Below are 19,093 nucleotides of genomic sequence, written 5' to 3' on the forward strand. Positions count from 1 at the left end.
GGATAGAGGTGTAATTGGTCGCGAATTCAAACATTGCTCTACCTGGGCAAGTAGGGTAAGCATGCTCTCCTGTGTGATGCTTGTTGTTCCTATTGTTCTGACTATATGCTTTTTAGCTGCCTTCACCGCCGCCTCCCATAAACCTCCAAAATGTGGTGCTCTTGGTGGGATAAACTTCCACTTCATATGATTCATCGCGCACCAATCAAATATAGCAGCTCGATCGTGTTCGTCGCTCTTTAGCATCTTGTAGACGCGATTCAGCTCATGTGCCGCTCCCTTAAAGGTGGTTGCATTGTCGGAATGCAGTTCACTGATTTGACCACGACGTGCAATCAAACGACGAAGTGCATTGATAAATGCTGTTGATGTTAAATCGCCAACCAGTTCGATATGTACCGCTCTTGTTGAAAAACATACAAATATGGCGATGTATGCTTTAATCGGACTTCTGTTGCGTATGGTTTGTTTTATATAGATTGGTCCGCAATAGTCTACTCCGCATACTGAGAATGGTCTTGTTGGTGTGACTCGTGATGTTGGCAAATCGGCGATACTTTGCTTAAGAAGTGTGGGTTTGGCCTTAAAACATGCGTGGCAACTGTGGTACACAGACTTGCATAAATTGCGACCGCCAATTATCCAAAAGCTTTGGCGTAGTGTTGTTAAAAGCAGTTGTGGTGCAGCATGCAGCTTACTCAAGTGTATCGAAACAGCTAGTAGTGCGGACAGTGGATGTTTCGATGATAATATTACCGGGTGTTTTTCTGATTCCGACAGATGTGCGTTACTGAGCCGGCCACCAATGCGCAGAATACCTTGCGTATCTATGAAAGGGGAAATCCATTTCAGTTTGGAGTTCTTCGGAATCTCTTGCCCTTCTGCAGGTGTTGTATCTCCTCGGAAAAGGTGTCTTGTTGCGAAAGATAACACAACTTGAGTTCTGCCGCCTTGAGTTCGTCTACAGTGAGCGGTGGGATATCCTTAGCATGGACCTTGTTTCCTACGCGGCGCTTTGCGTTTTGTATAAAGCGCAAACAATGTGCAACAACTCTTTGCAGTTTGTGGTAGATCGAAAATCGTGAGAACAAACTGTTTCGAAATTCGCAGATTAATGCTGTGCTTGCAACCCGTGACAATAGTTTTTCTTCTTCTGCGCTCTCATCTTCGCTTGGTGATGGTGTGTTCTGTGGCCATTCTTCCGAGTTGCGTGCTAACCAATGTGGCCCGTGCCACCAGCGCTCACACACTAGCAACTTTTCCGGCGTTAAACCTCGCGAAATGTCGTCTGCTGGATTGTCCGAGCCTGGAACATGCTTCCAGCATTGTATTCCAGCCGTGTGCTGAATTTTTGCAACCCTGTTTGCAACGAAGGGCTTCCATCGATTTGGTGCTGAATTCAGCCAGTGAAGGACAGTCATGGAATCGGTCCAACAGATGGTGGTAGCAGAAATTTTCAGTGATTGCTGGACTTCTCGTAAAGAAGTGTGGCTAGTCGTGCTGCACATAATTCCAATCGAGCTATGGAATGTGAATTGGATAACGCAACGACCTTTGACTTGGCTGTTAGCAGCTGCACGGTGACTCCTTCCATGCTTTCAGCCCGAATGTAGCAACAAGCACCATATGCTAGTTGTGATGCGTCAGCAAAGATATGAATTTGCAGACTTGTTGCCGTGCATTGCGATATGTACCGTGGGACTGTCAAATTGCGTAGTGAAGATAATGTAGAGTGAAATTTCGACCATTCATGCTGTAAGTGCGATGGTAGCTCGCTGTCCCAGTCATATGCCTTTCCATGAATCTTGAGAGCCCATAGTTGCTGCATGAACATCTTTGCGATGATGATCGTTGGGCCCAGTAGCCCGAGGGGATCAAATATCTTGGCGATATATGACAAAATTAACCTTTTCGTCATGCTGGGTGTTGTAGGTGGTATCTCAATACGAAACCGTAGTGTATCAGTTGCCGGTTCCCAAACGATGCCTAGTGTGGATACTTGTTTCGAGCTCTTCCACTCGTGCGAGAGTTGTACCGCCACATCTTCTGAAGGAACGTTCTTCAATGCTTCGGAGCGGTTCGATGCCCATTTCTTCAGCGTGAAACCAGCTGAATTTAGCATGTCTGAGATTTGCCTTTGTATAACGATTGCTTCGGACAAATCATCGGTACCCGTTAGCAAATCATCTACGTAAAAATCGTTCATGACCGCGTTCATTGCCAAAGGATACTCTTCCTTGTGGTCAAGAGCAATCTGTTTGAGGGTCCTGGTTGCCAAAAATGGAGCAGAGGCTGTGCCGTACGTAACCGTCTGTAGCTCAAAGGTCGATATAGGATCTGCAGGATGTTCTCTGTACCGGATGCGTAGATAGTTACGGTCATGAGGGCTATGTAAAATTTGCCGATACATCTTCTCTACGTCTGCAGTGAGAGCAATGGCACGAGAACGAAACCGAAGGATAATCGATAAAAGATCTTCTTGAACGACTGGTCCCACTAAGAGTTTATCGTTCAATGAGTAACCACTCGAAGTCTTACAGGATGCATCGAACACGACACGCACCTTCGTGGTTGTGCTTGACTCTTTAACGACAGCGTGATGTGGGAGGTAGTAATGCTCTACCGAATCGTTTGCAGGACTGGTAAGCCGCTTCATATGCCCCAAATGCTCATATTCTTTCATAAATTTCACATACTCTTCTTTCATTTTAGCATTGGTGTTCAACCGCCGTTCGATAGAACGCAGTCTGCGATCGGCTATTTCCTTCGACTCTCCTAAAACGATATTAGGGTTGGAGTTAAATGGCAAACTAACGACATACCTTCCACTTGAGTTGCGAACAGTTGTTGCTGCGAAATGCTTCTCGCAAGCATTCTCCTCAACCGATAGCACAGGATCCTCGGCTATGGTTTCACTCTCCCAGAACCGCTGCATGGTCTCCTCCAGTGGGGTGTCGTATGCAGATAGATGGCACAGCCGCGGACCGACTGACGAATGATGAGTGTTGCCGGTGACAACCCAACCAAAGTGGGTTTCGACCAGCCACGGTTTGCCTCTACCGATAGAGCACTTGCGACCGGTGTGGAGCTCCCAGAACGTATCGCCTCCGATGACGATGTCGATTTGCCCCGGACTGTTAAAGGTGCTGTCCGCCAATGCCACGTCCGGCATTTTCCATGAAGAGACGTCCGTTGGTGATGTAGGGATGTTTGCGGATGGCGTGTCCAGAACCAAGAAAGTCATCTCCGTTGCGAAGGGTTGTGTCTTGGACTGAACGGTAGCGACGATGGAACCCTTGATCTGCTGTACTGCATTGCCGATGCCCGATACAGCGACGTTGACCCTTTTGCGACTCGTCAGCAGTTTCCGTGCGAACTCCTCAGCGATGAAATTCGACATGGATCCCGAATCCAACAACGCCCTTGCTTCATGGGTGTTCCCGTAGTCATCCTTGATCTGGATGTTTGCCGTCGCCAGAAACACATTGTCTTCATTCGACTGAGCTGACAATGTTACCGTTGCGGGTGGAGCATAGGGTGGTGAATGATGTAGAAGTGTGTGATGACGCTCACGACACGTGCGACACGAATAATCCGACTTGCACGCTCTAACCTGATGATTGCTGCTCAAACAGTTCCAGCACAGCCGCTTCGATGCGACGACGTCCCGTCGCTGTTGGACCTCCTTGGCGATGAACACTGGACAGTTGCGCAGTGTGTGGTCTTCGGAACACTCCAATGGACACTTTGGCTGTTGGGTGTGCGCAGTCGATGCAGCAGGAGCCGAGCGAGATGTAGCTGCATTCGCGATGAATCTCCGTTGCCCTGGTTGACGAATGAGACCGGCCACCTTGATACCACTAGCTGCTTGATCCTTCACGAAGTTGTTGGTCGATTTCAAGATTTGGATACGATCTTGCACGAAGTCGATCACATCCTTATATTTGTCCGTCGTGAAGTGCACGGAATGTTTCTCCCAAGCCAACAATGTCTCTCGATCCAACTTCATCAGCAGCATGTTTGAGAGGGGTGTGTCCACGAGTCAACCGGTTCGTTCAGCTTTTTCAACCCGTTGACGAAGCGGGTGAATTCATCCACCAGGTGCGTGAGCTTGTCAACGCACACCAATTGCACTCCCGGAAGGTAGTGCAATTTGCGATAGTATTCGCGAATCAAAAGACGAGAATTGTCGTACCGTTTAAGAAGCGCCGCCCAGGTAACCGAATAGTTGTCCGCCGTTAAAGGTGTATGCTCGAAGGGTACCGCCGCGTCCCCCTTCAACGATGACAGTAAGTATTGTAGCTTCGCGATAGATGGAAGCTCGGCTGAAGCGTCGATCATTGCGATGAAGCGATCTCGGAAAGAAAGCCATTTTGTGTGATCTCCGTCAAATGTTGGAAGTTCGATTAATACTGCGATAAAAAATACTGCGTACAAAGAAAATACTGCGATATCACACGAAAATAACGAACAAAGCGATGGCGCGAAATTCAAAATGATGGCGTGTAACCGACCGTTGCCCTTGATGCGGGGCGATATGCGATGGCGGGAATTGTCACGGAATGACTTGCACACTTGACGACGAATACCGAATTCCACTCTTGATGCAGAATGAAACTTATTTCTTCTCCGTATATCACGATCCGGTTCGAAGGACCAAAAATGTGAAATATATTCACGAAAAGGGGCTGGCTGTGATATTTGGAGGAAATTTGAATAGGAAAGTGTACACCTTTATCGCTGGTCGGTTTGCAACTGTATATTCGTTTGTCCTTTTTGTATATAATAATTCATGCAGTTCATAGTTCAAGCAGATCGAGCAGTTTCTAACGTCGAGTAGTTTATAACCTAATCTTAGTTTCCTAACGCTTTGTTTTATGCAATTCAAATTTATGTTCGAAAATAATTATTCTAATTCCAACAGCGGTGTAGCACATGCCGTTCTCGTTCTCTCTTTCCTACCTCATTCGTTATCAAGAGAATCACTGAGCGTCAGATGCAAAGCTGAACGGTGAGCAAAACCGTCATGCGAATTTATATGACACGGCGCTTAAAGTGTTAATGGGGACCAAAAACCGTAGAAAAATACCACGCATCTCGAATTTCCGCGTAAGTCGAGTTTTGTGATTTACAGCCAAAATATCACTAATTATCTAGTATTTTTGTACGTAGGGGGTGGTTTTAGTTATTTTATAATATTCATTTAATATTTAATAATCATTTGATATAATTATGACTTAATTTAACAGTTTTAAACCTTTCGCAATGGTTTTCAACATCCGATGAAAAGAGACATTTTTTGACATTTGTCAATTGATGTGTCAAATCAGTACAATTTGTTCAAACAACTGTCAAATTAAGAAAACCGCGTATCTCCGAATCCGCGTATAAGTACTTTCTTTTATCTCGGGGACTACCTGTATTCTACAAAAATATATTCTACGTGCTCTTGATAACCTTTCATTTTCATTTAGTTTTAGTTCATGCGCTTATCTTATATGTAAATTTCTATTCTAGCCAATCTTCGTCTTCTAATAAATATAAACGGCTTTTTTGTATCGGCGTTGCATGTAAGAACAGTTTTGCATCATGCAATAACTACAACGTTGATTTGAGCCATATCTGACACATAGCCAGTTTATAGTTTAGGGTATGATGTTTTGTGCTCCTTTAACCCCTGCACCCTCTTCTTTTTCATCCCTTTCCCTGTTCTTGTCGGTTTTATCAAGATCTAATGAAGTGATAATTTAGTTAAAAATGATGCACCCGACCGATGCATCGATGATCAAATTCAGAAAAAAGGTGCCTTATGGTGGTATAATAAACTGAGAAAAATTTCGGATAAGGGAAAGTGATTATTTATAATCATAGTTGTATCTAAACAACTCTCTTCTCTTATTTGCCCTTTGTCTACCGTTAAGTCCTTGAACATGTCATATCTACACAATCTGTGAAAATATCGAAACTAGTGTTGGGAATTTCGTTAAAAAAAGGAACGGAACGGAACTAGTTCATTTTTCAAAAAGAACGGAACGTGAACCTAGGGTGCAAAAGTACCGACCCAGAGCTTAGAAGCCAAACTGTCATCCGAGGGGGGGGGGGGGGGGGGGGGGGGGCGTTGTTACTTGATACAGGATATGAAAAGGCGTTCCTTAAATCATCATTCTGAAATCACCAAATCTAGATGGGTTCAACCTATGCCCAGTATGCTGTACCAGCTGTGCGAATATAAAGCATGCATTTATTATGTAGCATTTTTTAAACTTTTTAGATGCGACGACCATTTTCGATCAAAGCCTTCCTGTACCACTAATAGGCTTGGCTATCAGTAACTTATTAATTGCCCATAGCAGGATAATCATCCCAGCGTATGGGGGCACGATCCATTCGAGGCTTTTACCCATGCCGATGTTATTGAGTACGAGTTGACGATTGTATCACGAGACTGACTAATTATTTGAATTTCACTTACTATTTAAAACAAATGGTTTTTTTTTTCACATAAATCGTTTACAACATCACGGCACTCAAACGGTTGTCGAATGGAACAGAATGCTTCGAATCGAATGGCTAAATATTGGAATCATGCCGAGTGCCAAGATCAAGCGGATATCGTGACATAAAAAATAAATACATTTTATTTTTCGTTGTTCATACTCACATATTATAATACATCTTTTCCAACCCGTTCTGCCATATGAGTACAGATTTAAATTTTATAATAATTATTTGTCTGGTTAAGATAAGCTAAATTATAACAAAAATTATTATTGATGTTACAAATTGCACCATAATACCAAATGCAACTCCATTTTGGTTTCGATTATCACGATTTTTATAAAAGATGCGCGACGAAGTGCGATGAATATTCCTGTGAGCATGGGAGAGTGCACAGGCAACACATACTGTGTGCGAGAAAGAGTGAACAGTTATCTTGCATGCAGCAAGCAACAGCCGGACAAAGCCGGTTTTTTTCAAAGAACGGAACGCACGAACGATAGCACCTTGCTAACAATATTGAAGCGGCAAAGACCGGAACGGAGTGAACGGAAAGAACGAATTGAACGGAACGGAATGAAAGGAATGAACGGAAAGAACGAAATGAAAGAACGGAACGGAATGAACGGAACGGAACAATTTTGTATAAAGGATCGGAACGGAACGGCCTACATAAAGAACGGAACTTTTTTACTAGGTTCGGACCGGAACGGCCAATACTAGTCTAAACCTTATCCTCCAGCAACTCCACCTCAAACTTTCACTGTAGAAAAACTAATACAGGTGTCCCCCGAGATACGACTGTATTTGGGACCTAAAAAATGTCCCAAAGCAAGGCGTAAGTCGAAAAAGTCGTATGTCGAATATCTCTGAATACAAAGTTTATAACCGAAGTTGAAGAGTTGGAAGTTATGATATCGTGTATTTTATTTAAAATAATGTTCCATAATGTAATAATTTTATTTTAAAAACCGTACACAATAAAGATATGCAAGATCGAGTAGTTTTGGAATCTTTGGAAATGTGTGTATAACGTTTATCAGCCCAGATATTCACAAAAATACATCAATTTCTTATCAATGACAACTTTTAACTGTCAAAATCAAAATCGTCATATCTGCGAATCGTCGTAACTCGAGGGAGTCGTAACTCGGGGGACGCCTGTACCGTATTAATACACGATGCGCAATCTCAGATTGCGCATATATTCGTTTTATCAAAACATATGTCATTTCGCGTAGCCAACCCTGAGCTATAAACGTCATTTCCATACATTTTCAGATTCCCAAGCGAAATTTTTCGGGGATAATGAACACAAACTCATGCCATCTCTTTCTATTCATCAGCCCTACTCTCTCACACGCATCGATGAACTTTTACACATCTCTTTGTTTATTGTACTATATTTGAAGGGTTTAAAAGTGATAGATAACAATTCATGTTCATGAACTAGTTATGGTCAAATGTTAATGGTGTAATGTTAGTACCATGGTCGACCTGAGTTCAATTCCATTTTTATTGTTTTTTTATGATTTAAAGTTTTATTTAATTTTTAAAACATCCAGCTCCAATAACTTCAAACTCATTTACTCATTGCTAGAAATGCGTGTTTAATAGTTAATCTGTTATTTTTATTGTTTATTTATTTCTTTTAATTCTTTTAGTATCAGTACCCCTTCATACAAACAAACCAGTAAATAGCACGATAATGAATAATAATATGGTGGCGCAACTGGCAAAGTGATTCGAAGTAGAACTAGCGATGTGGTTGGTAGCATCAAGGATGAAGCATGATCATGAGTGGAGGGAGTGAATCCGAATGTTCATTTCTATTTTTAGCTCTTTTTGCATGGGTTCATCTTTCACGTGTGTTCACTATCCCCGAAAATGATCTGTATTTCGTTGGTCTTTTCGGGGATAATTCGTTAACGAATTATCCCCGAAAAGACCAGCGAAAACCAGCGTGGTCGGGTGCTTGGGTTGCGCCAAGATTGTGCATAAATTTTCAAGATTATATGTCCGAGATATATAATTTTTTTTGACAGATATATTTATCAAACCGAACCGTTTGACAGATCTGAGATTGCGCATCGTCTATTGCTACGGTAATGCAGTATTATATGACACGTGAACATTTCGGGACACTAAAGGACAAGTCAATAAAATTTTGATATAAATTAAAATTCTTAGGCTTAACGATAACGAATAATAACGAATCCCTAGCACAGAAAAGACGATAATGAAAATTAGTAATTAAAAATTGTCGAGTTCTTAAAGGCCTAATAAGGACATAACAATTTACATTACCTATCAATCGTAAATCAAATCATCGATTTTTTCAGTTAACAGTTTAAACATAAAAAGTCCTTGGGCAACCATTCTTGTTTTTTCAAGACATTCAAACCCTAACAACTGACACCTCGAACGATAAGATGGTAGCACGACGTTCCCAAGCTCCCGACCACGCTGGTTTTCGCTGGTCTTTTCGGGGATAATTCGTTAACGAATTATCCCCGAAAAGACCAACGAAATACAGATCATTTTCGGGGATAGTGAACACACGTGAAAGATGAACCCATGCAAAAAAGAGCTAAAAATAGAAATGAACATTCGGATTCACTCCCTCCACTCATGATCATGCTTCATCCTTGATGCTACCAACCACATCGCTAGTTCTACTTCGAATCACTTTGCCAGTTGCGCCACCATATTATTATTCATTATCGTGCTATTTACTGGTTTGTTTGTATGAAGGGGTACTGATACTAAAAGAATTAAAAGAAATAAATAAAACAATAAAAATAACAGATTAACTATTAAACACGCATTTCTAACAATGAGTAAATGGGTTTGAAGTTATTGGAGCTGGATGTTTTAAAAATTAAATAAAACTTTAAATCATAAAAAAAAAACAAAAAAAATGGAATTGAACTCAGGTCGACCATGGTACAAACATTACACCATTAGCATTTGACCATAACTAGTTCATGAACATGAATTGTTATCTATCACTTTTAAACCCTTCAAATATAGTACAATGAACAAAGAGATGTGTAAAAGTTCATCGATGCGTGTGAGAGAGTAGGGCTGATGAATAGAAAGAGATGGCATGAGTTTGTGTTCATTATCCCCGAAAAATTTCGCTTGGGTTATGTCTCCACGGAAGCCGCTTAACAGCTACACTGGTAAATTTTCGCTGAATCCTATCAAGTCTCTCAATTTGAGTAAAATGCTCCAGAAACCAAGCAACTGAAGCGTACTCAATCAAAGGACGAACAAGGCAACAGTAAAGTGAGTTTAAGCCGAGATGTCATGAAACATTTTGCTACTTCTAATTATGTCCGAGAGTACTGCAATAACGTCGTCAAATTGTTTATCTAAATAAAGTTTCGTGTCTAGTATAATGCCTAAGTCCCTTACAGTCTCAGATCGAGGCAATATAGGCAATGGTCAAAAAAACATAATTAAAATATAAAGGAGTTCTCGAACGAGTAAACGAAATAACCGAGCACTTACTGACGTCGAGTGACAAACAGTTTAAGGAACACCAAAGATTAAAAACAGAAAGAAAGCCTTTTAATCGGAGACAGTCACAGGAAAGTATATCTTAAGGTCATATGCGTATAATAGAAACGGGCAGTCAGGTATAGCGTAAACAATGTCATTAATAAAAAGATTAAATATTAGAGGCCCTAAAATGTAATTAAGTATGTAGAGAATAATAGTAATAATAATAATAATAATAATAATAAAAATAATAACAATAACAATAATAATAATAATAATAATGATAATATAAAATAATATTTTGGAACTGATATTTAAAATAAAAGAATTATTAGCACTAAAGCGTAGCATAGAAATGGTCGCTAAAGGGAAAGATAAAGAGAGAAATAGCGATAGAACGACCCAAGGAAACATTTTCAGGAAACAGAACAAAAACTGGGCTGTCTTGCTCTATCTTCTATACCGCACCTGCTTGCACTCATTCGCGAGCGTTAAAATATACTCTCCCGATTTCATGCTCTCGCGAATTGCCTGCTGCTGTAAGAATGTATGAGTGAATGAGCTTGAACAAAAACTGGGCTGTCTTGCTTTGTCTTCTATACCGCACCTGCTTACTTTAATAGTTAATAAATTAGTAGATAATAAATAATTAAAAAAACTAATAAAAATATATATTGTTTATGCTATGATGCATCTGGAAGGGCTAAATTTGGGAAAACGTAACAACAAAATAATAATAATTATGATAATAATATTAATAATTATTAAAAATCCGTATGAAATAATAAATATATTTTTAATAATAATGACAATAAGTAACAATATTAATTATAAAAAACAATGAAAATAAAAGTAAAAAAATATATAATAAAAACATAATAATAATATATAAATAAATCAATGGCGCCTCTGGGAGGGCTATATTTGTGATAACAAAGTTAGACATGGACGCCTCTGGGAGGGCTACATGCACTTAGAAGAGTTATACAATGACGCCTCTGGGAGGGCTATATTTGTGATAACGTACCAAAACACGGAAGCTTTATCGAAAAGCTACGCGCGTATTATAAATTGAAAACATTATAAATTTAACAATAATAACGAAAACAATAAACCTATTTAGATAAATTAGACTAATAAAATAATAGAACAACAAGTAAACAAAACACACGCCTCTGCATAAGGTCAATTTGTTTTTTACAAACAATAACGTAGACGCCTTAGGAACACCAAAGAATGAAAAAAGTTACACTTATTTTTCATTTCAGAAAATCTAAGAAAGTGAGCATATTACGCAAGGCTCTTAAGGCGGAGAAAAAGCGAAACCTCTTACTTGCGGCTAAGCTGAATTACCATAATAAAGCTAGAGCAAAACATTTACGAGAAATAAAGCAATTCAAAGAAGACATTGTCAAAGAGGCGATTCATTCAACGGCGATCGATATGCAAAATCGTGAAAACACCACCCTCTCTTCTTCCATGAACACACTTCCGGCTGTTTCTATAAATATTCCAGAGTGTAAACCAATCACTAATATGCAAGAAATCGATCGCAAATCCTTCAAAGATTGGAAAGATTTGTTAAAAACATCAATGGACCTTGCCGGTATTACTGATGAGTATACCAAAAACAATGTTTTCAAAGTAAAGGCAGGACCTATGCTGCTAGAGGTCCTAGACTCGACTCCAAAACAGCCATCATCTGAGATATCAAACGCCCCATATTCAAACGCTATGAAGCGGCTGAAGTTAAGGTCATTGACGCAGGACACGGAGGAGTCGGATTTAAAATATCTTAAGCGAGTGATAGCTACCGCTAAATTGTGCGATTTTGACGAAGAAAAACTCATGGAAGGTGTGACAGAAGTTATACAACTACTAACTTCTGTCAACGCCAAAGTGCGAGAGGCAGGTAGAAAGATTCTTCGCAAAGGAGGTACCCTAGCAGCTCTGGTGGAAAAAATTCGAGGATACGAAGTGGATAAGACAAACGAGGAAATTTTCAAGAGGACACATCAGCCAGCATCGGATTTCAGAATAGCGGCGGTTGCACGAAGTGGAGTTGAATCAAATTCCGCTGCTAGATCCGGAACGGTACCGCGGGAAAGGAACTTTGATTACCAAGCTGGAGAATCCCAACGACGATAAAATTATTACCCCAACTAAACTATGATCACAGATTATGTTGACAGCTCATCAAGGACACATAGGTGTCTCTGCTATGAAACGTATAATGAGGGAATATTTTTGGTGGCCAAACATGGGTAAGGACGTGGAGGTGTTTGTGAAAAATTGCACAACATGCTTAGTAATTGAAGGAAAAAACCCACCAGTACCTTTGACTAATCGCACTTTGCCGGATGGATGCTACAAATAGATTTTCTATCCATATCAGGTTGCGGGGCTGGAGAGTTTTTGGTTGTGGTCGATTCCTATTCTAGATACTTAGCCGTTAGCGAAATGCATAGTACAGACTTAAAAACTACTATTTTAGCACTGAATAGAGTTTTCTTTACATGGGGATTGCCACTAACCATTCAGAGTGACAATGGCCCTCCTTTTCAGAGCAATGAATTTATTACATACTGGGAGGAAAAAGGCGTAAAAATTAATTAGTCAATACCCCTAAATCCTCAGTCAAATGAGGCTGTCGAAAGACAGAATCAGGGTATATCAAAGCTTTAGCTGGAGCCAAGCAAGATGGAAAAAGTTGGAAAGACGCCCTAAGTGCTTACGTTTATGTACATAATACCATGAAACCACATTCCAGACTGAGAGTAACACCGTTCGAATTATTGGTAGGATGGCGGTATCGAGGATTCTTCCCAAGTCTGTGGGAATCTAAGGTAACAAGAGAGCTAGATAGATCTGACATACGCGAGCAGGATACTCTTTCCAAATTAGTAAGCAAGGCTTATGCAGATACTCGTCGAGGAGCAAAGGATTCGGATATAACTGTAGGAGACAAGATCCTACTCTCATTTCCAAAGAAAAACAAGACCGATAGTACATTTTCTTCCGACCCATACTCAGTGTTGGTTAGAGAAGGATCAAGGGTTGTTGGTCAGAACGATCGAGGAGTTCAATATACCCGCAATGTGGGGGATTGTAAAAAAGCGTCATAAAGAACGCAGTTATCAGAAGAGATGGGACCAAATGGCACATCATTTTCGACTCAGGAGGATTCTGAAAATGAGTCTGAACATCTTTCGGAAGATAGGGCAAGGAGCAGTCCAGTTAAGCGACCGCAAAGAGTGATGAGAAAACCAGAAAAACTAAAAGATATGTTCTTATATCGAATTTATAGCTAGAGCAGGAGAGGAGGCGAATGTAGAGAATAATAGTAATAATAATAATAATAATAATAATAATAATAATAATATAATAATAATAATAATAATAATAATAATAATAATAATAATAATAATAATAATAATAATTATAATAATAATGATAAAATAATAATAATAATTATAATATAAAAAAATAATAATAATAATAATAATAATAATAATAATATAATAATAATAATAATAGTAATAATAATAATAATAATAATAATAATAATAATAAAAATAATAATTATTATAATAATTATAATAATAATAATAATAATAATAATAATAATAATAATAATAATTATAATAATAATAATAATAATAATAATAATTATAATAATAATAATAATAATAATAATAATAATAATACTAGTAATAATAATAATAATAATAATAATAATAATAATAATAATAAAAATAATAATAATAATAAGAATAATAATTATGACAATAAAAAATAATAATAATAATAATAATAATAATAATAATAATAATAATAATAATAATAATAATAATAATATTTTAGAACTAATATTTGAAATAAAAGAATTATTAGCACTAAAGCGTAGCATAGAAATGGTCACGAAAGGGAAAGATAAAGAGAGAAATAGCGATACAACGATAAGCCTATCGACAAGTGAGAGACTCGCAGCTTGCCGACAAGCGAACGTGAGAGATTGCACGGTGAGATACCACACGGAGAAGAGATCAACAGAGAAGCGCGATTTCAAGAGAGGAGCGACTCGGTGAGATCGCATGTGAGAGCGGCAGGGTGGAAACGAAACGCGAAAAGGCGATCAGTTTTTGGACAGATGTTGTGAAAGGAAGTCACAATAAAGAGTATCCTAGAAGTTGGAAATAATGTATTATAAAAAGAAAAATATTTAGAAGCAACGATGACAAGGGCTGCGGTTACGACAAATTTCAAATCCTTACTGTACTAATTACCCTAGTTGTCCTAATTCTAATTGTGCCATGCGCATTGCCTACCGTAAGGATTCAACATGCCGGCCACCAAAAACCCTGGTGGGTTTTTTATAATTGCCTGTTTTATTACCCTCTACTTGTTCTTATTCTTCTTCACTATGTGATTTTGGACCTATATCCTCCTATGTTAGATGGCAACCATCTCTCATAATCAGAGGCTTACCGTACTCTTATTTGTCGTTGGACTACTCTGGGTCCAAATGGCATTGCGGGGGTCTGTATCGTTTGGATTCCAGGCATTTCGTTAAATCCATCCATCACAACTGGTCCGATTGTAGTCCTGTTTAGTGGCCCAAATGACATTGCGAGGGTCTGTATCGTTGTAGTCCTTTCCATCACTGGTCCGAGTGACATGGCGGGGGTCTGTATAGTTCTAGTTATCTTATAAATCCTTGCAAGAACATCGTTCAAGCAAAGATCTTCTGTCTGCCGGCAATGCTGATCACTCAGCCATACACAATGCACTCATTCATTCTTACATTCATTCATGCATACATTCATCCATCACAAACATATAAGCGATGTACAACATGTAACACATGGACAAACAAGAGGAAATCAGATAGGATACAAGATTGCTGTTGCCAACAATGTTGGTTGGTTCACAGACATTTTGCTTAAGGAAAGTCACACAGTTAAGCCGTTTTTCCTACAGAAATCGAATATGGCCTTCAGGAACTCCCAGTCCGATGCCGCTAATATATCCCGAATCGGAATATCAGTACATTTTCCCAGTCTTACGACTGCGTCCAGCAAAGCGGGTCGAGCAGACTCGTATTCCACGCAGGACCACAAAAGATGATCCATGTCGTGGAATCCAAGCCCGCAGCCACATACCTTGGAGTCGATCAGTCCTATACGCTGGAGATGTGCACCCAATGCGAAATGATTAGACCTAAGTCTAGGCATCATTCGAATGAACGCACGATCGCCAGGGATGTTATGGAACCAAGGCTTCAAGCGTACATGAGGAGTGATTGAATATAGAAACCTTCCCACAGATTTTGCCAACGTGCCATGCAAAACGCCTGTGGGGTCTGCAAGAACTCATGAGGAAGGATAGGCCTATCAAAGAAGGACCCTTCTGAAGCTCCCCTTTTGGCCAAATGGTCTGCCTGTTCATTTCCTGGTATACCACAATGAGCAGGCAACCATACCAGAGATATGCGAAATGACTTTTCAAACAGTGAGCTTAAAACCTTTACAATTTCTTTCACAAAATGGTCTGGGCTCTTAACAGCCTTCACGGATTTTAATGCTTCAATAGCGCTCAGGCTGTCTGAAAAAATTACGTATTGATCCGCAGGGCATGCACTTATCAATAATAAGGCATAAAAGATTGCGGCGAGCTCCGCAACATATACTGAGCATGGTTGGTGTAATTTAAAGAATACTTCGGAACACGTGTTGTATACACCAAATCCAATGCCCTGCTCTGATGAGGATCCGTCAGTATAAAAATGGTTACTATTAGCATGGTCATGTTTCTCCACAAATTTCATAGGAATTGTCATCCGGCGAAGGTTATCGGGGATACCTTTAATTTCATCCTTCAATGAGGTATCTACACTTGGAACTGCAGGACTCTGGTAAGCTGGCATTAGTTATACTTTGAGAAGTACTAGGGTGCACCTGTAAGGAAACAAAATCATGATAAACCTTCATAATTTTGCATTTAGAACCTATCTCTTGCAGTGTTTCAAAGTTCTCGATTATCAAAGGATTTGATATTGTAGAGCGGACGAAAAGGAGAAGCGATAGTAGCTCAAAACGTAGCTATAGCGGCATCACTCCGGACTAGTGTTGGCCGTTCCGGTCCGAACCTAGTAAAAAAGTTCCGTTCTTTATGTAGGCCGTTCCGTTCCGATCCTTTATACAAAATCGTTCCGTTCCGTTCATTCCGTTCCGTTCATTCCGTTCATTCCGTTCATTCCGTTCATTCCGTTCATTCCGTTCCGTTCCGTTCCGTTCATTCCGTTCCGTTCCGTTCATTTCGGTCTTTCCGTTCTTTCCGTTCATTCCGTTCCGTTCAATTCGTTCTTTCCGTTCACTCCGGTCTTTGCCGCTTCAATATTGTTAGCAAGGTGCTATCGTTCGTGCGTTCCGTTCTTTGAAAAAACCGGCTTTGGCCGGCTGTTGCTTGCTGCATGCAAGATACTTGTTCACTCTTTCTCGCACACAGTATGTGTTGCCTGTGCACTCTCCCATGCTCACAGGAATATTCATCGCACTTCGTCGCGTATCGTTTATAAAAATCGTGATAAGCGAAACCAAAATGGTGTTGCATTTGGTATTATGGTGCAAATTGTAACATCTATTATACTTTTTGATATAATTTAGCTTATCTTAACCAGACAAATAATTATTATAAAATTTAAATCTGTACTCATATGGCAGAACTGGTTGGAAAAAATGTATTATAATATGTGAGTATGAACAACGAAGAATAAAATGTATTTATTTTTTATGCCACGATATCCACTTGATCCATGATTCCAATATTTAGCCATTCGATTCGAAGCATTCTGTTCCATTCGACAACCGTTTGAGTGCCGTGATGTTGTAAACGATTTATGTAAAAAAAAAACTATTTGTTTTAAGTAGTAAGTGAAATTCAAATAATTAGTCAATCTCGTGATACAATCGTCAACTCGGACCACTCAATAACTTCGGCATGGGTAAAATCCTCGAATGGATCGTGCCCCCATACGCTGGGATGATTATCCTGCTATGGGCATTTAAGTTACTGATTGCCAAGCCTATCAGTGGTACAGGAAGGCTTTGATCGAAAATGGTCGTCGCATCTAAAAAGTTAAAAAATGCTAGATAATAAATGCATGCTTTATATTAGCACAGCTGGTACAGCTTACTGGACATAGATTGAACCCATCTAGATTTGGTGTCAGATATGATTTCAGATTGAAGAAACGCCTTTTTATATCCTGTAACAATTAACAACCCCCCCCCCCCCCCCCCCCCCCCGGATGACAGTTTGGCTTCTAAGCTCTGGGTCGGTACTTTTGCACCCCAGGTTCACGTTCCGTTCTTTTTGAAAAATGAACTAGTTCCGTTCCGTTCCTTTTTTTAACGAAATTCCCAACACTACTCCGGACTTCACTTCGAGTGACATGTTGTGAGTCGACTTCATGCTACCTAGCGCGATTCTAAGACAGCGATACTGAATCCTCTCAAGTCGGATTAAATGCGACTTGGCTGCCCAGTGGAAGCATATGCAACCATACTCCAAGACGGACAGTATCGTAGTCTTATATAGGTTAAGGACGTCTTTTTTTCTTAATTAATTAATTTTTCTAAATAAAATGTCAAAATTCATGTGTTTAGTTAGCTACAATTTGCACTGTTATACCTGCTCTCGGGGTGCTATAATTATAACTGCTAAAACTAGGGGCGAAAAAACTGCTTAGGCTCGCAAGCTCTTTAATGCGAGGGCTCTGGGGCTGTGAACTTGTATGGCGTGTCCTCGCGCGCCCTCGCAAATCGTTGTCAATTGCATGGTGGGTAGTATACGATTAGTTATTCTGATTTCGCTTGCTGACAGGTTGGCTTCCTGATGCCATGGCTTAAATTCAAAAACTGGTTGAAAATACTCGATTTTTTTTTCCTTTCTTTTGACATTGGTCACTGTACCACTTTTGTGTTTATTCTATCATTTTGTTTGTCGTTAGTATTACAGGGTTTACTTAGCCAATCGGGTATTGTCAAAGCGTTATCGGTCGCCGTAAAAACTTTTTCGGGCGACGTAAACCCTCAATTGGGCACTGTCATTTCTAATCGGGCCTTGTGAAGTATGAATCAGGCAAAGTACAGAATGAAAGTGTCCTATTCTTGAAGGTGTCAAATCGGTAGCTCCGGTGTGGTTGATCCATTAATTTGTATAAAAATACGTAGTTTTCATGTTGTTAAACTTTGTATGTATTGTTTTGAAATGTTAACCTAATTTAATCACCAAAAATATAATATTATTTAAAAAATATAAGACCAAATTGCAATGTACGGGCTTGAATAAAAAAAATTAAATAAGGAATTTCAATCATTTTTATTTGTAATTTAACTTAAAAATAGTGAATTCATTTACAGATCAGTTAAACTACTCGCAAAAAAGTATTGTGTTACAATATAAAGCAAAAAAATAAAGAGTAGGCCGCATTCAGTCTGCACTATGCCCGATTCATACTTCACAAGGCCAGAATAGAAGTGACAGTGCCCAATTGAGGGTTTACGTCGCCCGAAAAAGTATTTACGGCGACCGATAACGCTTTGAAGACGCCCAATTGGCTAGGTAAACCCTGTAATGCATCGTCTAGTCTTAATTTATTTTGTATTCGGTTTTCCGCGTTGATACCTTCTTTAGCTAGTTCATCTGCATTTTCGTTTCCTAGAATGCCTAGATGTCCAGGAATCCATCTTATTTGAACATAAAATAATAAATTGATTTGTTTGCATTTGTTCAATATGTTGTGTAGGGTAAATGTACCAATAGTGGTGCAATTTGTAGTGGCATCGATGTATTTTAATGGATTCAAAGTGTCAGGGAGGACAATTTCTGAATATTTTAACACATAACAGTTGGAATATGTTTTATCTTCGCAATCACAACCATTTTTACCACGAAAAAAATCAAATTTACGAAAAAAAATACATATTTTTGTGATTGCTTTGTTGTACCTATAATGGTGGTATGATTCCTTTAGTCGTCGTATTGTGTTCCTTTAGTGGTGGTAAACAAGGATCCCTCAAAACAG

The 19,093-nt window shown here is 39.4% G+C and overlaps 1 protein-coding gene across 1 annotated transcript; it reads right to left on the bottom strand.

Moving 5' to 3' along the window:
• Positions 1 to 1,456: 1,456 nt before the first annotated feature.
• Positions 1,457 to 4,018, bottom strand: LOC121590320. The gene has a single exon (XM_041909891.1). The coding sequence runs from the start codon at positions 4,016 to 4,018 to the stop codon at positions 1,457 to 1,459; it is 2,562 nt and encodes an 853-aa protein (XP_041765825.1).
• Between the last annotated feature and the right edge of the window lie 15,075 nt (positions 4,019 to 19,093).

The sequence above is a fragment of the Anopheles merus genome, chromosome X, assembly GCF_017562075.2.
Source record: "Anopheles merus strain MAF chromosome X, AmerM5.1, whole genome shotgun sequence".
NCBI lineage: Eukaryota > Metazoa > Arthropoda > Insecta > Diptera > Culicidae > Anopheles > Anopheles merus.

Excerpts from the sequence above, each read along its gene's own strand:
- LOC121590320 (XM_041909891.1), bottom strand. The coding sequence starts at position 4,018 with ATGCTGCTGATGAAGTTGGATCGAGAGACATTGTTGGCTTGGGAGAAA.